General features: G+C 42.6%; 1 protein-coding gene across 1 annotated transcript in view; it reads right to left on the bottom strand.

Moving 5' to 3' along the window:
* Positions 1-25,495, bottom strand: part of LOC121922145 (solute carrier family 22 member 4-like) — a 73,660-nt gene that overhangs the window by 27,144 nt on the left and 21,021 nt on the right. The window contains exons 2-3 of the mRNA XM_042451155.1: positions 9,975-10,078; positions 8,564-8,718 (exon numbers count right to left, since the gene is read on the bottom strand). Of these exons, the coding sequence (XP_042307089.1) occupies positions 8,564-8,718; positions 9,975-10,078 (259 nt within the window). The remainder of the gene's footprint in view (positions 1-8,563; positions 8,719-9,974; positions 10,079-25,495) is intronic.

Below are 25,495 nucleotides of genomic sequence, written 5' to 3'. Positions count from 1 at the left end.
TGTAAGCGTGCTGGCGGGCACAACCGAGAAAGAGGCGGCGGAGGGACTGGTCACAGTAAGCAACAGCGGAGCGGGAACCCAATTTCCGCTCGCAAACTGAACAAACGACAGGACCCACACCACGCCGGTGAGCCAGGAGAGCCAGACGGGGGGCGGGTGGGGGAAGGCGCCGGAACGGACGCAAGGAAGCCCCTTAGAGGGGGACAAGGGAAGCCCGAGGACTCAAGAACAAGCCACATGAGAGAGAACTACGGGGAACGGACTCAAAATAATACACCACGAAGAGGAAGAGTCGTGGGACGGAAGACCTAGCAAAACAGCACAGGTGGGGGAACTGCAGGGAAGGTAGCGGAACGCGTCACAATATCATTAGCGAAAATGCGTAGCAGGTGAGACACCGTGGGGGGAGAGAAGACCGGGGGGGCCAAAGCCCCCGGGGCACAAAGCCGGAGGCCGCAAGGACCGGAAAGAAAGACAGGCAAGACATAGGGGCCCGAGAAAAGGGAAAACAAGGAAAGGTATACGGTGTGGAAGAGTGCAAACCGGGTAGCGAACCAGGAGAAAAGCGGAGAAAGACACGAATAATAGGGTAAAAGAGGGACACAGAAGAATGGGAGGAGAGAAGAAAAAAAAGAGATGTGCGTGTTGCGGGCAGAGGGGGGGGGGAGCAACACACGTCGAGGCCAGGGAAAAAGAAGCACGAAAGACGCAGGGCACCGAAGGGCTGAGCAGGGGGAGACCGGAGGCAAAGACCGAAAGGGGGCCCACGCTGGCGGGAGGAAGGAAAAGGGGAGGCCGGGGGGTAAAGCAGTGGGAAAACCCCATGATACGAGTGGCCCACGCGAAGGGGCGGAGACAAAAAAGCCAGAGGGAGGGAGGGGGCCGGACAAGGGGGGGCGGGCAAAAAACGCGCGCTAGTGCAAGGAGCCCCGCGGCTGAAGCCGGCGGGGGTGGCCGGAGGCCCGAGGCAGGCAGGGGACGAAGGGGGCCGGGGGACAAAAGTACGCACAGGAGGCGGAACTCCGAGGTACACGGATGCAAACACACTTGACAGGAGGGCACATGTGGGGGTGGGAACGCAGGCGGGGGAAAAAAAAAAAAAAAAAGCAAAGCAAGCAGGGACGCCGCAGCCGCCCAACCACCAACCGGGCAGAGCGACCGGGGAGTTGTTTGAAACGGGGGGGAAAGAAGGACCCGGGGGAGATGGAGATAGGCGACGGAGAGTGGAAGAGAGAGAGGAACAACACTCTTGTCTGAAGCTCCCATCAAGTCCAAAGTCTAGAATAGCAGACTGAACCAGGGGCCATAGCATATTATTAGCCGGAGCACAAACAGGACCTCACGAAAAGTTCAGTAGATGCGGTACAGGGAAAAACACGCGCGATCAGTAGGCACCGTTCAATCCAAAACCAAGCAAACAAGTTCAAAACAAACGGCCAGTGGGGGGGGCAAACAGAAAGCCAGGGAAGGCGGGGAACATCCGGTCTGCGTCATGAACACTTAGTTCATATACATATCTAAGGAAGAACCACGGGAATGAACTCACTTCTGTATTCAAAACCCGCAGAAACAGGTCATGAAGGGAAAAAGGAGGAGGGCAGCGGACATTGAGAACAAACCCAACAGAAACGGTAGTACGCCAATCCGAGGCAAATGAGAGCGCCATTAACTTTTCGGAAAGGGGAAGGGTGTACTTCGTTGCGTTTAAAAAACAGACACGAGGTGGTGGCGATCAGCACATAAAGTCACAGCAAACCCAAAAGAACAGGGTTAAACAAAATATAAAAAATATAAAGAGAGACAGAATAACAAAAATTGGAAAATAAGAGCCAAACAAAGCGAAGTTTGAGAGTCCTGTCACTTGAGGAAAGTGGTCAAGTCCAGGAAGGGAAAACCAGGGAGAGACCTCGTCGATAGACGGACATGCTGGGGACTATACATACATGGTCACTACCAAGTGTAACAAAGGAGGAGTATCCAGTTATGATCCTATCTTTAAGAAAGAAGCCAGTGTCCCGACACAGCTAAACCCAAGTATTTAACATCAGACGATGGGGAAGCTGGGAATCTTTCATATCTAAATGCTTAGCCATTACCAAGGTTGTGCTGCAGAGCATTCATATTTAATAGGAAAGCCCTCTTCCATGCAAAAACGGGACAGAGGATCTAGGCTGGATGGATGGCATTGGCCTTGCTACTTAGGAAATCTATTAAATACTAAGGTCCAGAACTGATAATGGAGCATAACCACTGCATAAATAATACAGCTCTTCTGCTATAGTGCATTTCAACGAGAGGAGATGCAGGAAGAAAACTCCTAGAAGAGGCCACATAGCCCGAAAAACCCACAAAAAACTAGAGAGGAAAGTATTTGTGTTGTTATCTGGCCCAGTCCTAAGAAGTATAAGTGCCATTTATACTCTCATTTTTAGTTGGGGTGAAGCTGAACAAAATGGTCCTGGGACCAAATTTATTCTATTTGTTTCTTTCAATAGCAAGGCTGAAATCCTTGTCTCATATTAATTTAGTACTTCCAATATTATTAAGTGAGACGTTATAACATATTTTAGATATTGCACCATAATTTAAATCAGTATTATTAAATTCTTCTGGGGTGGGTAAATCTCTTCAATGCAGCTTATTTTACTTGTGGGTGGAAGAAGAAGTGTTACTGCGGAAAATTTGTAAAATTTGTAATATGAATGAGGAATAATTAATGTAAATTCTTCCAACTTCCTGTTATTTGCGCCCCATGGATTTGCTCGCAGTTTTGGGGCATAAATCTATACCTAGGGTATATATTCACACTGCAGAAATGATCCATATGACAACCACACTTTAACTACTATGGCTCAATGCTATGGATTCTGGGAAGGTAGTTTGCTCTGTCACCAGACCTCTCTAACAGAGAAGGCTAATGTCTCACAAAACACAGTTCCTAGAATTCCACAGCACTGAGCCTTGTCAGTTAAAGTGGTGTAAACTAGATTATTTCTGCAGTATGGCTGCAGTCCGGATCGCTTAAGAATGTTAACAAACACAGATGTTACCAATCTTGTGGCCCCAAGGAGGCGGCCGGAGGACTTGCCCCAAAGCCGCTCTGGCGGCGCACCTGCGGAGGGAGAGGCCGGTGAGACCAGCCTACTTAACCGGCTTCGCCGGCACCCGAAGGAGGACGCCGCCACGCACCCCCCAATGCCACCGGGGAGGGCGGCTGGAGAACTTGCCCCCACTGCCGCTGGTGTAAGCGCCTGGAAAGAACTGGTGGTTGGTAGCCAATAGACCCATCTGGCATTTTTTTGGGGTTGGTTTTTGGATATTGTGGGTCCGCGCTGGGGTGAGATGTGAGGGGATACATGTTGTTTTGGAGAGGAGGCGACGACTCGTTGGGGTTGGAGGAGAAGTATTTATAGGGTATTGTGTAGTTACAAATATTTTCAGAATTTATTGTGTGGATCGTGCATTGAGATTATACTGAAACTGTATGTGTTTGCACTTGTGTGAGAATGTATTGCTTTGAATTAGTTGTATTTAGAATATGTGTTTACTTTATTGTTATGCAATGTTGTACAACCGCCTGATTAATTTGTTTTAGAAGGGCGGTTATACAATAACCTTATATATTATTATTTGTGACACCAACTTTTGTGTAAACAACAACAACAACAACACAACACCCACAGAAAGGTGAGTGGGGAAGGGTTAATATTTTTTTCTGACATCTCTGCCAAATCCTGAATCTATTTTGTAACAATGTGATAAAAGTTTTTGAAATAAAAGGAAAGAAAACTTTGGATGTTTTTGATTCCTACTGGAACAGAAGATTTCACAGAATTTCTCTTTAGAATCTGAATCATTAATCTGATATGGCAGATGAACTAGTTAAGGATTCCCCAGTCATCTTCATCCTGTTGTCAGAATAGTTTTTGTAACTCTAGACGTTTATCTTTTGATACCGTTATATCAATTTTTTGCCAGTATTTTAAAAGTGAATTTGTAGGTCATAGGTAGGCTGAAATAGGTAGCCAAGGAAGGATTGTCATTTGACTACTGCTATTCACTAAATCAAATAATCTTACCATATGCCACAGGTCCAAACACATGGCTAATGATGGGGCTTCGGTTGCTTTGGAGCATGGCTTTTACAATGCACATGCCCCAAAGCACGCTGGAAGCCACTCCAACGCTGCCCTCCAGTTCAAAGGACTGGATTAAAAGGAGCTATAATTTGGCTCCTGGGTGGCATGGCTTGTCACCGCAGGCAGTGGCCCACTTTGGAACAGGTTGGTGGTTACCCATGGTCCTGGCCGATCAAGGCCAGAGGGCTTCCTTGCCGTCTGCTTCACCCTCTGATTCAGTTTTGTTTTGTTGTGCACAAGTGACTTATAATTGAGTGCAATATTGTATTTAGTTTTCCAGGGACATTTATTGTTGTGCCTTCAGGTCATTTCCAACTCAAGTAATTTCCAACAGGTTTCTTCAGGGGGGTGTCTGCCACTGCCACCCTCTGAGGCTGAGAGGGGTTCCAGGCTGAGCCAGAATTCAAACCTGGCCTCAAAAATCAGTCCACCCACCACACCAGACACCACACGGACAATTACCCCAAATTTTACAGAATTCTTGTTGGTATGTCTGTCTACTAATCTCTTCAGAATTGTCCATCAATTTTAGGTACATTGATATATTAAAAAAAAAAAAACATTATTTGATCCCTATGGCCTGAAGTTTGGCCAAATTCTGAGATGATGTCAAGATTAATGAATCTCTATGTGTGGCCCACTGCAAATTACTGCCAAGGTCTCTGAAGGTATTAATATGGATATTTAGATATTTAGTAAACATTTCTAAATCAGTGCTAAGTGTTGTAGGCCTATGGAAGGCAGCAAACTCAACAATAGACCAGCACAGGTCCATCTTCGAAGAGGTATTTGAGTGTGTGTTTTTAAAACAATAGCTCCTATGCCATCTGGTAAAGTGTTTATAGCAATTCAGATTTCTGAAAGATCAGACAGACAACTCACTCAGGTCTGATACCGATAAACTTGGCAATCAGCTCTGTTGGCAGTGCTACCATATGGACAAACATCCATATCAGGGGTCAGCAACTCCGGCCCACGGGCCGGATGCGGCCCGGGAGGCCTGCCCCCAGCCCCTGGCTGCTGTTGCTGCGCCGCCACAGCAGCCGCCCGTCACAGGTGCTTTCACCGCTCTGGGCGCCGCCTTTTGGACGAAAAAATGGGCGGCCCAGGCCGCTGGGGCTATGGGCGTGCCATTTTGGGCGGCAAAATGGGGGGGAAGGTCGCGCGAGACTCGCTGCCATTTTGCCGCCCAAATGGTGGCGCCCAGAGCGGCGAAAAGCTGTGACGGGAGGCCGCGGCGGGCCTCTAGGAGGCCCGCTTCCGTTGCTGGAGCCCTCCAGAGTGGCACGACGGCGGCAGGGGGCCTTGGGAGGCCCTTTGCCGTCGCTGGGGCCCCCAGGAGGGCTCCGACGGTGGCAGGGCCTCTGGGGGCCCGTGCCGTCGCTGGGACCCTTCAGCGCTGGCGGCCCCCACCAGCTTTTTTGCTGGTCTCTGACGGGGCCGGGGCCCTGTCAGAGGCCAGCAAAGATGGGGAGGCCTGGCCCCCGGAGGGTGGAAGCTCTGCCCCCGGCGTGCGGCCCCGCCCCTGGAGGGTGGAAGCTCCACCCCCGCATGGCGGCCCGCCCCGGAGGGTGGAAGCTCCACCCCCGGCTTCGGCCCCCCCAGTTTGCTGAGGGTGAACAGCAAACCCAGCCCCCGCCCCCGGCTCAAAAAGGTTGCCTACCCCTGTCCTATATTAACATCAATTCAAAGTTATTCCAGGATTCTAATTCTCCCAATCTACTTTATAATAGCATGAAGCCAAGGGGTATGGCCTGGAATGAAGAGGAAACCTTAAAACTGCACAGAAATCAGTGACCTGTGGTAGGGTGGCAGCTACTTGAGATATAGAAGTTTTGAAAGGTTCAAAAATGTGTGTGCATGTGGGTAAATAGCATAGCAGGGCTGTATGCTGGCTGCAGGTCACAGTGTCCTTACCCCCTATACATGACTCCATTTCCACAGCATGTTAAATGATAGTTTGTTACAAAGTGCACAATCCAAAATGAGAACTTCAGCCTTGTGCCCTCCTCCTGCCAGTCCCATGCAACCAGGAATTGAGGAATCTCAGAATTTTTCATCTCCTCTCATGCTTAACTATGGTTTCTCATTTTGTCAAAAGTGTTATTTTGTTATTCTTTGGCATTATGCACTCAACAATCAGAAGACTGCTTAGAAAACTGATATTTAGTCATACAGTTTTTCTGAAATGGTACCATAAAAAAGAAACTGCAGTAATAAAGTTAATATGCCAGTCCAGTCATAAAGATGCATTTGGTTCCAGTGAGGCATGACCTGTCTACATAAGCTGAGACCCACTGTATGAACCAACACAAATTAGAAACCTGAAAAAGCATGCAGTATTTCAAATAATTCTGCATCCAAATTCTGTTGATATTAACAGAAAGCCCCAGCCACCCACACAGGATCATCATCATTGAGATTAACAGAGCGACAGGAGGAGGTATGTGTTTTATGAAAGAGTTCTAGAGAAGATTTCAGAAGCTTGTGGAACTATAAGATAATTCCTTTATCATTAATGATTTCATCAGAAACAAAAAAGTTCTCTAATAAGTCCCAATTCTGGGAGGGAAATCACATTATAAATAAATGAATAACAATCATAATAATAAAGATTGCTTTATTATATGAAAACTGGTAAGATTATTTTTGGAAATATTTTTCTGTCATTATAGATTTTCATGTTAAGAGATCTTTAACAGATTTCTGAATGCCAAGATTCCTAGGAAAACAGTTTGCTAAGTTGTGTGTGAACAAAATGTTGAGACAAAGAATTTACCTTGGGGACAGATTATGGGAGAAGATTACACTAAGCATGTCTACCTTTCTCAAGCACTCCCTGAGTATTAAATAGTGGTTCTTAATGTCTGATATTTTGATTAATTTTTAAATGTTTAATTGATATTCAGTTTGTAAACCACTTTGAGATCATTGAGAACAATTCAAAACTGTTATGGTTGATCCTCTTGCTTCACAAATTCACAGTTATACAAACTGTTCTCCAGCTCCTCTCCCTTGTCTACTTTTATTGCAGGGACTGAGGGGATGTGGCTATAGGTATTTGAATGTTCTCTAACAAAGCATAACAAAACAATGAAAAAATATATACAAGTGGAGAATATGGACAAGGTCTAAAGACTTAAAATATTTAAGAGTAATACATTATTTCTCAGTTTATGTTGTCACAGTATGACAAACAGAAAGAGCTTAATCATTATTTTGTTTGAACCCCACTGAGCAACTTAGGAAGTATGAGATGCCCTTGGCTTATTCCAACCTTCTAAAATATGAAAAATGCTATGCAGCTACTAGGGCATATATATTTGCAATTTAGCAAGACACGGAAGTTTACCTTTTTTAAAATACAGCATTCAATATTTATTTTAACTTTAAAAAAAAAGCATTCTGGTGATGGGCACCATTCTCTTCCCCTCTAGCCAGTTCCGGTAGGTGAAAAGTAGTATGCAACAGTTTAAGAAAACACAATTCTGCCTAATAATGGAATGAGAACAAACAAAAGAGGTCCCCCGCCCATCATTTCCATTTCATATACTGTAATGGAATAATAGTAAGACAAGAACATGCTGATCCAATATGCTGTGGGAGGTTTCATGCTATTAGATGAACATCTTCTGGCACTTTTTAAAAATAGCTAAGTGGGTAAAAGGCTATATTAATACAGTACATCAATATCAGTGAAAAGACCAAATTTATAGAAGATAGTGTTTGCAATGTGGAGGGTGATGATTCTCAAAAAACAACAGCTCAGTCATGAATGAGTGTGCACATTGTATCAATAAATAATGATAGCATTACCTAAAGAAGTGGGAATGTTCTTCATTAAACATTTTCTTTTGCATTTTGTGTTGATAGATTTGGCAGATGCTTAGTCTCCCAAAGAATACAAATTTCCAAAATTCCCATCTAAGGTATTTTTTTGGTTACAAAAACAAGAATATCAAAGCATTTTATCTTCAGTATTTTTTTAGCTGAAGACAGTTTATCTCTCCTTGATCCATTTCTCACCAAACTCTGTATGGTATCTTTAACATCTCAAAAAGATCTTTATGTTATTGCTGAAATTCACTTTTAAAAAAGAGCAGATTTCTGCCATCTCATCTAATTTGGCCCTGAGAATCAGGCCTAAATTCCTGATCTTCAGAGTGAAAGGTATATACAATGGACAAGGCATAAAAATAGTGGTCTAAAATCACCATCAAGTCAAAATCACTGCACTTTTTGACCATCTTCATAAGGCTAGGGCAAAAGAGCAATGAGCTTTCTTTAATCTCTGGTCTTCACTGCAGAAATAGAGAACATTAAATACCTTTTGCAATACAGTAATTTCTTACTAAATGAAACTGCTTAGGCATAATGAAACCACTATGATATACTATAGTTGAAATGAGAGAAAACAGTCTTACCTAATACGAAGGCCACAACGTAGTTTGAAATCTGCCCCATGCCAACTATAAGAAAAAGCACTGTGAACATCTCCCAACTGGTTGAGAAGATCTGTAGGAAGCTGAAACTTGTCTGCACACCCATGGTTGCAAACAGAATAGCCTTTCTGCCAAACCTTACAGGGAAAAGAAGAACAAACAAGTAAGAAGACTGTGAATTGATGAGTATAATTGTCAAAGACTCCGGCTCAAGGCGCACAAGTTCCTCCTACAGAGACTGCTACTCATTGTGCTGTAGAAAATGGAGAAACTAGTCTACTTTTAGAAACTTTACAAAGTGCTTGACTATCAGGCAACATTAGTCTCCAGCTAACACATCACAGTAAGACCATAACCACTGTAGTTATGAGATGTTATCATGAAATAACTAACAAGATAAATCTTCTGAAGGTTAACCCACAAAAATGGTGTAAGCTCCTCAGTAATGTTTCCAGGTGAACACATGGTGGCAGCATATCTTCCTTGTTATTTATATTATTGATTTACTCTTGATAATAGATGCAATCTGCAGCCAGGGAACATACAGCAGCTCTTTCAGACTGAGTATGGCATACTCCAAGTTACTGACTGCAACTGAGATGGCACATCAACCAACATGTATGAATCTAGGGAGTTCATAGGCACACAGAAAGTGTACAACTGCCCTTTTCCAAAAACTTTCTAAACTACGACACCGCATTTAAGCACAGGTAGTGTGCGGCTTCAACTTTTAAAATAAATGAAAATCAGCTCAGACAGCCACAGAGGCTCCATGTAATATATGTGTGTCCATGTAAATATTTTTCTAGAACACACAGTGGGAAAAGAGTTAAGCACACTCTTACTTGCTCATCCGCTCAACAAGATTCTTTCCCAAGGCTGGAAAACGGCTGGAACTTAGTAAGCACAGCTTATTCGGACTAATTAGTGTCACTCTTCACAACTGCATTTTGCTCTCCAATTTGTAACACAGACTGTGAAATCCTTGTAAACAACAGTTTACTTCAGTTCAATTTCTTTTATCTTTACTGTCAATACTAATGTACTCCCTTACCCTCTGCACTCCCTTACCCTCTGCAAATACATATACTTCACATCCACACCCAGAGTATGTAGGTACACATTTATGAATATAGAGGATGTTGTTACCAGAAAAATCTGTATGCAGTTTTTAAAAACTGTGTGGTATCATATGACACATGATTGCAAAACATAAAGTGAACATTCATCCAAGCTTGGCAGATCGTTTCTATTCTGCTGCCATATTGTTGAGTGAGCATGCCTGGGTTTGGTTCAGATAATCATAGCTGGAATTCTCCCTCAGACCAAAAATCATTCTGCTTCAAACAGCATTAGAAAAAACTTTAGAACAAACTAGCTGTATGTACTTTACCTGTCCGAGAGCTGTCCTGATATAAAGGATCCAAGCAGCACTCCCACAAAGAACAAAGATGTAGTCAAGGGGACTTTCCAGTCATCATCACATACTAGATTCCACTATTAAAAAAAAGGAAAAATTCCAAGTTATTTTCCCATAGGGAAAACGCAAATTTCCATAACTCAAGGAATTGGTGGTGACAGACCAGGAAAGAGATCTTAGAAATCTGACAGAGATTCTCCAATGCAATGTTGAAAAAGACACATTCAGACAACAGAAAAAGGCACACTGCATGACAGTGACTCTTAGATTGTACGCCATGGGCAGGTTAGATGAAGGGAATGCTGTGGATATAGTATATCTTGATTTCAGTAAGGCCTTTGACAAAGTTCCCCATGATATTCTTGCAAAAAAGCTTGTAAAATGTGGGCTAGACAAGGCAACTGTTACATGGATTTGTAATTGGTTGACTGACCGAATGCAAAGGGTGCTCAACGATGACTCCTTTTCATCCTGGAGAGAAGTGACCAGTGGGGTCCCACAAGGCTCTGTCCTCGGGCCAGTTCTATTCAACATCTTTATCAATGACTTGGAGGACAAAATTGGGGGAATACTTATCAAATTTGCAGACGACACCAAATTAGGAGGAATAGCTAATACTTCAGAGGACAGGATCAAGATTCAAAATGACCTGAACAGACTAGAAAACTGGGCCAAAGCTAACAAAATGAAATTCAACACGGATAAATGTAAGGTACTGCACTTAGGGCGGAAAAATGAAAAGCACAGGGGGACACCTGGCTGAATGAAACTACGTGTGAAAGGGATCTAGGAGTCCAAGTAGACCACAAGTTGAACATGAGTCAACAGTGTGATGTGGCAGCTAACAAGGCCAATGCGATTTAAGGCTGCATCAATAGAAGTATAGTGTCTAGATCCAGGGAGGTAATAGTGCCACTCTATTCTGCTTTGGTCAGGCCCCACCTGGAATACTGTGTCCAGTTCTGGGCACCACAATTCAAAAAGGACATTGAGAAACTGCAGCGTGTCCAAAGGAGAGCGACTAAAATGGTGAAAGGTCTGGAAACCATGCCCTATGAGGAACGCCTTAGGGAGCTGGGGATGTTTAGCCTGGAGAAGAGAAGGTTAAGAGATGATATGATAGCCCTGTTTAAATATTTGAAGGGATGTCATATTGAGGAGGGAGCAAGCTTGTTTTCTGCTGCTCCAGAGACTAGGACCCAGAGCAATGGGTGCAAGCTGCAGGAAGAGATTCCACCTCAACATTAGGAGGAACTTCCTGACAGTAAGGTTTACTTGTACAGTATCTACAGTCCGTCCTCGCCTTACGCGGGGGATCCGTTCCGGATCCCTCCACGTAAGGCGAATTCCGCCTATGCTCGAGCCCCATTGGAAACAATGGGGCTTGTGCACGGTGGCGCGGGCGCGCGCGGGGCGCAACGGGTACGCACTCCCATTCAATTGAATGGGACGCGCTGCCCCTTCCGCCCCGCGCATGTATGCTCAAGGCCGCGTATGGCGCAGGCGCACTGTATTTTATTGTTTGTATGTACAGAGCTGTTCAAATCTACAGTGCTATATAAATAAAGCAGAAGAAGGAGGAGAAGGAGAAGAAGGACAAAAAGAAAACAGAGTATTGTCACATTTGGAATCTAGCATATTTTTTAAAGGTATTGTAAAGCTAAAGCTATTATGTAACACTTTAAAGAAAGACCATAGTGGTTTGTTTGGGAAAGAAGATAACTAAATCATCTAAAAATGAAGGTCATGACAGAGGTTTGTAATACCTTGTAGGGTATAAGCAAAGTGAATACAGAAGTTTTTTTACTGGAAGAACTGCACCATTACCAGTTTTATTATTATGAGCTAAAGGGGATAAAATTAACTGGCAGTAAATTCAGGATAGAAAAAACAAAAACAAAAAACCAACAAACAAAAAACCAAATACACCCTCCCCCTCATCACACACACAACTTTGTTCACACAAAGCAAATTAATTTATGGAATTTTCTACGACAAACTAGGATGCTACACACTAGCTTGGTATTGAATTGTATGGATTTAATAAAAGATTTTGAAGGCACCTCTCGCTGGAGTTGTGGGAATGATATCCTTGTTAGAAACAACATGCCCCCCTGGCTACTAAGGCCAGCCCAAACATCCTGAAGGTATTAAAGGGTTAATACTGTGAAAATAATCCAGGATGAGTCCAGGTTGAATCTTCGTTGTTCACATGCATCCTAAATGCACGGTGTGTGTGTGTGTGTGTGTGTGTGTGTGTGTGAGAGTGAAAACCCCACTTAATCTGTTATAATAAGATATCAGGATTCCCCAAATTTTTAAAAAAGATCTGTATCGTTGGTAGTGTGAATAACTGATGCAAATAGACCTGACTAGCCCCAGGATAAAATGATGCATGCTTTGAACGTATTTCTAAAGCATTTGTATCACTGACTCCATCTTTATTCGAATGCTTGCACATGTGAGCAACCAAACTTGCAGAGATGTGCATCAACACAGTTCCATAGTGTGAACAACAAACCCAGAATGTGTGAGATGATTCACATCATGCTAAAAAAATGTCTAAACGTGCCATAAATCCTGTCTGATCTTGGAAGCAGGGTCTGTAGAACTGTCAAGAACACCAGGTGCTACATTTCAGAGGAAAGTCTGAGTATTCTCACCTAAGAAAAGCTTATAAAAGTTATGGGATCAGCATAAGTCAGCAGGTGACAGGAGACCTGAAAGTGCATGAGCATGCACCCGCTCCCCAATACAAGGCTAGCCCAAATTTGTTAAATCCTGTGTTATCTTTCTCTTTCTTGCTGATGGCGCATTGATACTATTACAGTATGATTTTTCACTGACCATCTGTTGAAGATTAGTGACATGAAACAAATTGATGATATCTCTGGGCTGTGTCTCCCAATTACCTTATCAACTGGTTCAGCTTTAATAATGAAACTTTAAAAGCGTTTCTATTTCTGTGCATTTGCCCGTGAAGATAAGATGAACACACTACATATCCAGGCCAAGCAGGCTTCAGATGAAAGCAAGAAATGCCAACAGCCAGATCTACTCCCACAGAGCTTGAGTCACAACCTTGTATGAACCCTGCAGAATACATACAGCTGGAAATCACCAATCAAATGTCAAATTACTTGTGACAGGGTAGAAATTAACCACTCCTTTCTATTTTGTCCTGTTTTCATTACAAGCAGAGATTTCATTCCAAGCTCTAGTTATAGGACAAACATGAAATTATCTGTTTCCTCTGTAAATCAAATACAGGTGCATTTTCATGGGAAGAACCAATAACATCATACAATCAGAGACCTCAAGGGACATCAAGTCCAACCCCCTGCCATGCAGGTAAACACAATCAAAGCATCCCTGAGACATGGCCATCCAACCTCTGTTACCCTCTTCCTCCTAGCTCTGGGGGTCTGGCATCATAATCCTCTGATCTTCCCCCTGCCCTGTGTGTGAGAGGTGAGCTCAGGCTTGTACATGGTACAAGCACACGGGCCTTCACTTTGACTAGGAAGGTTAGTGGATCCAAGTTCCTTATCTAGAGCAGACACATTCTCATAGTATTCCACCATGGCCTCCTTGTACAAAGATCTTTGGTTCCCATTCATCCCCCCCTCCATGAAATGCACAGCCACACCCTCAAGGTCACTTGTTCCAAGAGTATCTAGATACAGCAGAAGTTAAGCAACTGACTTCCTGACACATGGACTCTCCCCTATACTGGCATTACCACAACAAACTGAGATACTGAATTCTAAGAGCCTGCTGAAGAAAAAGGAAGAAAACCCCCCACAAACTGGGTTGTTTCTACTAGTAAAGAAGTCTCCTTAAATCTTGCTGCCACACTAAAGGCCTCTTTTTCTGTGCCTGTCTGCCAGCTTTCATGAAAGGATATGCAATAGATGCCCTGCTCATTTTCCTTTCAAGAACTGTATGAATTCATACGAATTAAAGCAGCCTTAACCTAATGTAGCCATGGACATTATGGAGATTTTCAAGACCAAGTGTAGGATTTTAAACTAGGCTTGCCCATGGGCAACCTGTGCAGTGGGGAATTCTGGAGTGATATTCTCAAATGTTCCAGCACTGGGTAGTAACAACGAGAACAATGTTTATTTCTTACCAGCCTCTTCCCATGGATCGAGGTGGGGAACAAAAACAGTTAACAGACAAACATCAGTTAAAAGACATCAGTGGAAACACACAGCAATTTAAAATGATGTAACCACCACCACCACCTGACTACTACATTTTGTAAAAACCAAACCTTGTAAAAACAAACAAACCCCTTTTGGGGAATCAACAGCATTACACTTCCCAAATCATCTATTAGTGATGGCCATTCATCACTGAGATTAGAACAGTTTGTGTGTCAAAACTAGGAATCTGCAGGAAAAGAGATTCCACCTCAACATTAGGAGGAACGTCCTAACAGTAAGGGCTGTTTGACAGTGGAACAAACTCCCTCAGAGTGTAGTGGAATCTCCTTCTTTAGAGTTTTCTAAACAGAGACTGGATGGCCATCTGTCGAGGATGCTTTGATTTAGATTTACTGCATGGCAGAAAGACTGGATGGCCCTTAAGGTCTCTTCCAACTCTATGATTCTAAAACATCCCTTTGGAAAGGAACAAAAAATAAGCAGTTTTATCCAAAATAGCTAGATACCACCAGGTGTTCAAATACTGCCATTCCCATATGCTTACTTTTAAAAAATAAACTTGGTTGGGTTCAGATTTGATATGCTTCAACCACCTGAACGATCATTTCATTCAGAGGGTCAGAATAACACCTCCTTTCAAAGAGACATGTCCTACCTACTGCTATGATCCTTACAGAAAGTCACGAATTAGCTGTTTTTATCAGCCAAGCTGGACAATGACCCTTTTTGCACATAGTTGGATTCAATATTCCTAGAAATTCAGATGTCCCTCATAATACAACTGGGTGCAGTCCTATCACTGGAGATTGCTGACTAAAGGCATAGTGTGTCTGAATTTGAAGTGCCTGAGACTTGATTTCTACAATGCTACTTCTTGGGAGGGGACAAAAGTAATTGTTTCCTTGTGGAAAAAATGCATCCTTGACAGATGATGGAGGCAGCATTTTAATTTTTTTTTCTAAAGCAGATATTTATTACAGAGCAAACACAAAACAAGAAATATAGGCATGCCTCAGTTAACAAAGCCTCTGACAAAGAAACTCATTTTAACAGTCTTTTTATGGGAGCCTAGTCTAGCCTACCCTTTCTCATCTTCTATCTAGCTGGCCTTTTTTATAACATTGGCATTGGGAGGATGGTGAAAGAGGGCTGGAGAAACACAGCCTTTTTGTGTTGAGTTGCAGCACCAATGACTGCAATAAACAATTCAATAAAGATTGACCTGGGAGGGAGTTAGATTCTACTCTTGCCACCAGGGCTGGTGTCATGTTGTGAAGAAAGCTCCATCAAATTTCTCAAACAGATAAATACATTTATTCAAAAGTCAGTATCTTCTGGAAAGCTGGAGCTTCAGAATACTCACACACATAGTCAGTGTCTATCCAAACAACTCCCACCACTCCTAAGATCACATAATGATTTATAGGAACACAGTAACACAGAACAGGTGAATGAAGAGAGAGGATGTAAGACTTAAACATACAACATATATCACAGCTGGGGAGTAGTGGTGATTTGGGGGTTACTCCTTGTCCTACTCTGGAGTAAGATTTTTTTCTTAATGTTACTCCTACTCCTGTTACTCTTACTCCCCAACCTGGTTGCTTTGCAAGGCTGGGGTGTGTGGGTGGGTGTTTCTCTGCCTCCCAGTCCCTCCCCCAATGCAATATAATAAAATGTTTTTTTTTATGTTTGCATGTACAATATAATAACAAGAATAAGGAATGTCAAATATATACTCCTACTTCCCAGCCCTGCTTGCCACATTACCGCACTACACTCTTAGTGTTGCTATTGCACTTTTACTGCTCTGGCTGCCTCCTGTTGCATTCTGGAATTTGTAGTTCAGTGAAGCCTAAGAGCTCTCTGGCTGAGAATTCTTATTGCCCTCCTAAACTGCAAATCCCAGAATGCAACAGGAAGCAGCCAGAGCAGAAAATGTGGAATAGTAGCACTATTAAGAGTGTAGTGCAGTAATCTTCTTGGTGTTCCTACTGTAGCTGTGTGTGCTTACCTGCACCAAGCACAGTAAACAGATGCCTCCAGAATGACCTACTGAGCATGGTGAAGAGCAAAACAAAAAGAAAGGGGGGAAAAGGAGAATACTCTGCCTCTCCAGCTACTCTGACATGTTGGAAAAGTGCAGACCTGTAAGTTTGGCCACCAAAATGGAAATCATTATAAAACTGTTAAGGGGAGGGGGAATCATCCCAGGATGCATCTTGAAAGGTTTCAATAGGTTATGTGTATGTGTATTCAAGACTTATCTGACCCGGTTGTTTTACTTCATATGTTCATAGTCACTTTGGGATATAAAATAAAATGAAATAAAATAATGTTAGTTTTGAATAAAAAGTTTGCTGAAATATACTGAACTGCTCTTGTGGAGTAGGAACCTATCCCTATTTGTTCCATGATATTTCTAGCTCTGATACCAAAGTTTCTGTTAAAGAAGCAACACCAGGAACATATCTACAGTAATTCACTAACCAAGGTATACCTGCATAGCAGTACTTACTGCATTCCTCTCACATTCCTTATTATTCTCAAATATGTTCTTCCCATGTTTTGTTGTGGTTGTTTCTAATTTATGGCAAACGTATCATGGGGTTTACTTGGCAAGATTTGTTCAGAGGGGTTTTTGCCTTGGCTTTCCTCTGAGGCTGAGAGAGTGTAACTTGTCCCAGATCACCCAGTGGGTTTCCATGGTTGAGCAGGGATTCAAGCCTGAGTCTCCAGATTCGTAGTCCAATGGTCAAGTCACTACACTATGCTGGCTTTCTATTCTTCCATGTTACAGGATCAGTTTATAGTAACATCTGTGATTCACCACTTGGGTCAAGATTCAAATATAACCTTCCAAGCAACAGCTGATGGCCTGTGAGGAACTTGATTTAGTGCCAAAACCTCCTAATAGTTTCTGCTTCTTTCCTCCATCCCCCCAATTTTATTAGCAAATAACATTTCCAACAAAAAAATTGTTTTCAGTAGGCCTAGCACTCACAAAGTTTGTTTTTATTTGTATGGTACACAAAATAGACCTATATGGGGAGAGGTATTTCTCAAGAACAGCATGAGAACCCAGTGTCTTACTCGGTGGGCCACAGTTGCTCATTTCTATTTCCCAATTCTTCCTCTTTTATATTTTTAACCTCCTTCTTTTGAAATTTCTGAAAATTGCCCATTCCCATATTAGCTAACTGAACTGCCCCAAACTAGTGAATGAACAGGAGTCGTCATACCAAACTCTAGCTGTCCATCCTGGTTTCCTGGCACTGAGAATACCCCTTAAGTGTCATATGACACTGGTATTTTGAAAATCAGCCAGATGGTTGGGAGACATGCCTGCCATTGTCTGAAATGGGTGTGTGGGAGCCTGAAGCATACCACATAGCAATTAATAACAAAACAAAACACAAAACAAAAATGGGTTCTGCCCTCTTATTTTCAAAGAATTATCTGTCCCATGTAAACATTCAGTATTCTTCAGATATTTTTTCCATGGCTAATAAATGAAGTATGTTAACTTTAGGCTTAGGAGAAGACTGAAATAATTTTTAATTCTTTTTAATTCGTTTAAATTCTTCTGCTGACAGCAATTTCAAGGACAACCATTGACAAAGATGTTGATGGTGGTAAATACTTTCAGACATAGGTTGCAAAAATTATGAAGTGATGCATCTGAATCACACAATCATTTCTAAAAGAAAATATTAATGTATGTCAGGGTTGTTCTTTGAGTGCTCACACAAATTGAGCATTATCAGAAGGTAACTGTGAAATGATTTTCTTGGCTCCAAGACTTCTACCTAAACCACAATCCATGGAAATTTGATCAGTCTGTTTTAAGTACCTGTATTATCTAATACTGAAAGATAGATGATAGAATCCTACGCATACTTAACATCAATGTGATGCAACTTTCTGTAACACACTGTTCTAACAAAGCAAAATAAGCAATGCACTTTGTATCCTATATGCCACACACAAATCACCAAATGAGGTGGATAGCTCTTGCTACACTTTAAAATATACTTCTGGAAATCTAGGCTGGACTTTGCTTTCCAAAAAATAAAATTTAAATTTATATGTTAAAAGTTTTTCTCTCTTAGTAATATAAAAAAAAGGCAAACAGATAATCTAGGGCAGTCACTGTACAAAAAATGCTGCTTCTAGCAAAGAAAGAATAACCAGCTTTGCCAACCACTTGTCCTGCACTTGAAAATTCTAGCACAAGCTGGATTCAGTTACTATGATCTAGACAGAATCATTAAGAACAGATTAGCTCTTCTATTTTTCTCATTCTTTAATTTAAAAACAAGACAAAGCAAAGCAAAGCAAATGTCTGCACATCACAAAACACAAAACAAAGCAAGATACATATTTTGGCACCAGAGATATTTAATTAAGCTAGTGATTAGCCTTGGATTGTTGACAATTTGCTGAATTTGAGAACAATAGCTAACACAGTATTTTAAAAGAACTACAGCCAGCCCTCTGTGTACATGGATTCTGTTCCCACAGATTCCATCACCTGCCATTTGAACATTTTTTAACTCCTCAAAATACAAAACTTGATTTTGCCTTTTAAAAAAAGAGATGCAATTTTACTTCTTCTTGTTGTTGTTGTTGTTGTGTGCCTTCAAGTTGTTTCTGACTTATGGTGACTCTAAGGCTAACTTATCATGGGGTTTTCTGAGGCACAGGGTGTGTGACTCACCCAAAGACACCCAGAAGGTTTCCGTGGCCAAGTGGGGAAATCAAACCCTGGTCTACACAGCCAGTCCAGTGTTGAAACCACTACACAAAACTGGCTCTGTAAAAGTATTTTTTTAAAAATCCAAAAAGTAAACCTCCATATTCTTATTTGTTTAAAACAAGGGGCACCATTTTGCTACACCATTGTATATAATGGTACTTGAGCATCCAAACCACAGTAGATACCAAGGGAGAACCACATAACAATGGCTAGACATCCAATACTATCCTCTGCAATAGTGCTTCTGAAACTATCCTGTGTGAGTGTGGGGGGAGGGGGGAGCAGGATTTTTTAACCCAGTGTAATAAGGACCAACACTGTATTTGTGACCCCTGAGGACAGAAGTTTCTTTCTCTCTTGGAAAATCTCTTTGAAGCAGTAACCAATGGGCTGGTACCAGTGCCTGGGCCACCACTTTAAGAAACACTGCTCTACTGTCTTTTATAATAGCACCCAGATGTGTACCATAATGTGTAATATGAGCTAGAGCATCATCCTATGACCCAATTAGCCCTTCTTAATTTGTTTCATTAAATCCCTTTCCAGAATTTCATATGGCTCTTTTCAAGAGAGAATCAAGTTTGATCTCTTCACCACCTCTATTTCCAAAAGAAGAAGAAGAAGAGGAGGAAGAGGAGGAGGAGGAAAGGGAAGGGGGAAAAAGTTTTCTTGCACAACTGAATGTGAACCTCATCTACTCTCCGAGAGCTTGACTGTTCTATGCTGGCCCCATGCTAGGAAAACCATTTCCTCCTCCAGTCACAAACGCAGATGGCTGGCCTGGTCCTTTGATTTCAAGTCCCAGTTACCACCTAACAGATGGTTACTAGTGTGTGTGTTCTGTGCCTTCATAAGGTGAACCTATCATGGGTTTCTCTTGGCAAGATTTATTCAGAGGAGACTTGCCATTGCCTTCCCCTGCCGTTGAGAGCATACAGAATCATAGAATCATAGAGTTGGAAGAGACCACTAGGGCCATCCAGTCCAACCCCCTGCCATGCAGGAAATCCAAATCAAAGCATCCCCAGCAGATGGCCATCTAGCCTCTGCTTAAAGACCTCCAAGGAAGGAGACTCTGAGGGAGTGTGTTCCACTGTCGAACAGCCCTTACTGTCAGGAAGTTCTTCCAAATGTTGAGGTGGAATCTCTTTTCCTGTAGCTTGCATCCATTGTTCCGGGTCGTTCTCTGGAGCAGCAGAAAACAAGCTTGCTCCCTCCTCAATATGACATCCTTTCAAATATTTAAACAGGGCTATCATATCACCTCTTAACCTTCTCTTCTCCAGGCTAAACATCCCCAGCTCCCTGAGTCGTTCGTCATAGGGCAAGGTTTCCAGACCCTTCACCATTTTAGTGGCCCTCCTCTGGACATGCTACAGTTTCTCAATGTCCTTTCTGAATTGTGGTGCCCAGAACTGGACACAATATTCCAGGTGGGGCCTGACCAGAGCAGAATACAGTGGCACTATTACTTCTCTTGATCTAGACACTATCCTTTTATTGATGCAGCCTAAAATTGCATTGGCCTTTTTAGCTGCCGCATCACACTGTTGACTCATGTTCAACTTGTGGTCTACTTGGACTCCCAGATCCCTTTCACATGTAGTTTCATTCAGCCAGGTGTCCCCCATCCTATATCTGTGCATTTCAGTTTTCTGCCCTAAAAGCAGTACCTTACATTTCTCTGTGTTGAATTTCATTTTGTTAGCTTTGGCCCGGCTTTCTAGTCTATTCAGATCATTCTGAATGTTGATCCTGTCCTCTGGAGTATTAGCTATTCCTCCTAATTTGGTGTCATCTGCAAATTTGATAAGTATGCTCCCAATTCTGTCATCCAGGTAATTGATAAAGATGTTGAATAACACTGGGCCCAGGACAGAGCCCTGTGGGACCCCACTGGTCACTTCTGTCCAGGATGAAAGGGAGCCATTGTTGAGCATCCTTTGCGTTCGGTCAGCCAACCAATTACAGATCCATTTAACAGTTCCTTTGTCTAGCCCACATTTTACAAGCTTGTTTGCAAAAATGTCATGGGAAACCTTGTCAAAGGCCTTACTGAAATCAAGATATATTATATCCACAGCATTCACTTCATCTATCAAGCTGGTAGTGTTATCAAAGAAAGAGATCAGATTTGTCTGGCATGACTTGTTTCTCTGAAACCTGTGTTGACTTTTTGTGATTATGGCATTGCCTTCTAGATGTTCACATAATGATCTGCTCCAGAATCTTTCCTGGTATTGATGTCAGACTAACTGGACAATAATTGTTGGGATCCCCTTCCCCCCCCCCCCTTTTTGAAGATGGGGACAATATTTGCCCTCCGCCAGTCTGCTGGGATCTCTCCTGTTTTCCAGGAGTTTTCAAAGATTATTGTCAATGGCTCCGATATTACATTTGCCATTTCTTTTAGTACCCTTGGATGTAGTTCATATGGTCCTGGAGACTTAAATTCATTTAGATTAACAAGGTATACCTGTACTATCTCTGTACTTATTCTGTGCTGAAATTCCCCTTTTCCTCTGCTCCATTATCCTCAGGTTGAGCACCCTTTGCCTTTTCTGAGAAGACTGAGGCAAAGAAGGTGTTGAGTAATTCTGCCTTTTCTCTGTCTTCTGTTAGCATTTTGCCATCTTTTCCACGCAGTGGCCCTACCGTTTCCTTCTTCTTCCTTTTGCTGCGGACATATCCAAAAAATCCCTTTTTATTCTTTTTAACCTCTCTAGCAAGCCTGAGTTCATTCTAGCTTTTCTGACTTTACCCCTACAAATGCCTGTTATTTCTTTGAATTCCATTTTTGTGATCTCCCTCTTTTTCCATTTCTTATACATGTTCCGTTTCAAACTTAGCTCGGTTGAAAGTTCCTTAGTCATCCATCCTGGTTTCTTGAGACACCTCCCATTTTTCTTTCTCACTGGAACTGTTTGAAACTGTGCCTTCAGTATCTGTCTTTTGAGAAACTCCCATCCGTCCTGAACTCCCTTCCCTTTTAGTATTTCTGACCACGGGATCACCCTCAATACTTCTCTAAGTTTACGGAAATCCGCTCTCCTAAAGTCTAGAATGCGTGTTTGACTATGCCTGGCTTCTCCTTTCCACTGTATTACAAACTCCAGGAGAACATGGTCACTTCCACCTAATGATCCCACCACTTGCACCCCATTAACCAAGTCATCCTTGTTGGTTAGGATCAGATCCAAAATAGCTGACCCCTTTGTTGCCTCTTCCACCTTTTGGACCATGAAATAGTCTTCCAGGCAAGTGAGGCATGTGCAGGACCTTGAGGATTTTGCCGAGTTTGACTTCCAGCAAATAGGATAGTTGAAGTCGCCCATCACTACTACATCTCTCTTTTCTGACTGTGTGGTCATCTGTTCTAGAAATATATCATCCAATTCCTCAGTCTGACTTGGGGGTCTGTAGTAGACCCCCACCATAACATCCTTGTTGTTTTCCTCCCCTTTAATTTTTATCCAGATGCTCTCCACTTGGCTTCCAGGATTGGTGTCCTGGATCTCTTCACTGGTGTAAATATCTCTGACATATAGTGCTATTCCTCCTCCTTTCCTGTTTGGCCTATTTCTCTTTAAAAGGTTATACCCCTCTATTTCCACATTCCAATCATGAGACTCATCCCACCAGGTTTCAGTGAGGTCTATTATATCATATTTGCTTTGCTGTACTAGGAGTTCAAGTTCATCTTGCTTATTTCCCATGCTCTGTGCATTAGTGTAGAGACATCGCAGACCACGGGTCCCATTTACCTGCTGCTTGTGCAAGTTTATTTGCCTCCCACTGTTGGGTCCTTGCATTTTTTTTCTTGTTTCCTCTATGTCTGTTTGACTATTTTCTCCAGCCCTTTCGCCTTCCTTAATATTGTCTCCCTTCCCCACGGGACTCAGTTTAAAGCCCTCCTGATCAAATTCTTGAGACTGTTGGCAAAAACATTTCTTCCAACTGGCGTGAGATGCAACCCATCCGTTGCAAGAAGTCCCTCCTCATGGAACCGCAGCCCATGATCAAAGAATCCAAATTGTTCTCGGCAGCACCATCTGCGAAGCCAGTTGTTCACATCCGCTATTTTCCTCTCTCTTCCTGGACCGTGCCTTTCAACTGGCAGAAGAGATGAGATGACAACCTGTACATCCATTCCTTTCAGTTTCCTACCAAGTGCCTTGTAATCCCTTTTGATGTTCTGCAGGCTGTGTCTTGCAGTATCATTGGTTCCCACGTGGACCAAAAGGAAGGGGTATTGGTCAGTAGGCTTGACCAGTCTTGTCAGTCTCTCTGTCACATCACGGATCTTTGCCCCGGGGAGACAACACACCTCTTGAGACATCTTGTCAGGCCTACAAATCACTGCTTCTGTTCCTCTCAGCAAGGAGTCCCCCACTACAACCACATGCCTCCTCTGAGGCTTAGCAGCGACTGTTCCCTTGGGGTGGGACTCTCAGGCTTGCCTACTCTGTCTCTGAAGTCTGTCCATGCTGCTCTTCTTCGTCCTCCTTGATAAAGGAAAGAGCTTCAAATCGATTCTCTATCTGCAAGCTCCCTGAACAATCCCTTCTTGGCCTACTTCTCTGTGTGACATTCCTCCAGCTGTCTGCCTCCTGTGTATGTGAAGTGACCTCCTCGGCTCCAGCATCTTCCTCTGCGTGGTATTCGTCCAGGATTGTTAGTTCTGTTGTGTCCAGGAAATCCTCCTGCTCCCTAGTATGCTGAAGTGTAGCTACCCTGGACTCCAACTGCTGCACTTTCTCCTCCAAGAGGGCTGCCAACTTGCACTTGGGGCATATGAAGTTCTCCACTTCTGTAGGCAAGAAGACAAACATCCCACAAGTGTTGCAGGTGACTGCCGTGGTTCCGTCAGTGTCCATACTGAAAAGTCTTAGGAAATTACTGGAACAGGACTGTGGGCTTCCTCCTGAAAAAAAAAATCCTCCAGAAAACACCAACGTTAAGCCCCTGATGTTTCAACAATTTGTGGCAATGAGCTCAATCAACTCTGCCTCTGCTGTAGATTTTCTTGGATGAAAAAAAATGAAATGAAAATAGAATTAAAATTTCTGGGAGGAGTAATATAGAGCTAGTCTGCTAGCTCCGCCCCCTAGTGACTCACAGATGTGACTCACTGAAGATGTGACTACAAGCACACTCTTCCTAGAGTTTAAAAAAAATTAAACAGTCACCACTTACAATGGCTGCCCAGCTACCTCTCTCCTCCTCCTCTCTGTAGCAGGAACTGACTTGGCCAAGATTACCCCAGTGGGTTTCGATGCCAAATGGAGAATCCAACCCTGCTCTCCAGAGTTGTAGTCCAACACTGAAACCATTAGGCCACACTAGCTCTTGATGGCTACTAATACTGGCAACCAAAACACACCATGCAATTGTTCCTTAAACAAATTCTCCAAGGAAAGAAAAACTACAGAAAAAGCAGTGGAAAAAAACAAATGAAAGACAATGAGATCTAGAGTTTTCCCTCTTTCCTTTACAAATTCTGCATATGAGGCAGAGCAACTGCACAATAAAAACCTCATCTGGAAACACCTCTAGATTGTTCAAAGACAAAAAGTACTCACAAAAAAAGTCAGCACACTGGGATGCTCCTATTGTACAAGGAGTTGTACAACACAGTGGAGCTGATGAATTGCTACCCAAGTAGCCAGGGTCTAAAAACATATAGGATAAGTAACATGTGTATTAGATTTAGTTGTTGTTAAGATCAGAGACGGAAGCAGAAACATATGTGGAGCTGCAAAGTGGAAACTGTGGTCTCTTTTTTGGATGAAAGACCTTTACTGGTCAGTAGGATAATTTATACATACGTATAAAGAAATTACTAAGATTTTCTGGCTTTCTGTATGTATGCACCACCAGCTGGCTGACAGACTAAGTTCAACCAGGGATGGGTGGGTGACTTACAACAAAATCTGGTATACATCTTGACATAACCAAAAAAAGGTAGAAAAATAACAGTACTATCAGGAAGGGTTGAGAGGGAAACCAGCCCCACCATTTCTATTTTTAGTAAACCAAGTCCTGGGCTTGGGGTGAAATAAGGCACTGACGAAAGGACTCTAATCTCCTCAATATTTTCTAATAAAGATAACCAACTTCTTTTTTAAAAAGGAAATAAAAGCACAGAGGCCAATATGCTGCCTACAAAATGTAGGAATATTTCAGAACTTGTGACAGGATATATAGGAAAACGTGGCAGACAGTGCAAACGGGCAATACTCAATGAAAACATGCATACTTTTTACAACATTACAGGGCTGGCATCCTAGGGCTGGGATGGGTGCACATGCACATGCTCACATGCCCTTGAATCTCATAAACAATCTAGCCAAGACAAATTCTTGTCTGCAGTTTTAAAGAGAGAAATGGATAACTTTTTCCTTCAAAGAGCCATATTCCCTCTTAATCATAGGGAGCAGGTTTAAAAAGGAGTAACCTCTGTAGTATTTTTATTATGCACTAGACTTTACTCTGTTACTCAATCTAAAGTTACTAATTATCCCACTGCTTTGGGCCACAGACCCAGTATAGTTGTTTAACAA

This window comes from Sceloporus undulatus, chromosome 2 (genome assembly GCF_019175285.1).
Source record: "Sceloporus undulatus isolate JIND9_A2432 ecotype Alabama chromosome 2, SceUnd_v1.1, whole genome shotgun sequence".
Taxonomy (NCBI): Eukaryota; Metazoa; Chordata; class Lepidosauria; order Squamata; family Phrynosomatidae; genus Sceloporus; species Sceloporus undulatus.
Note: the sequence above shows the minus strand (reverse complement) of the source record. Positions and strands in the feature narration are given on the sequence as shown.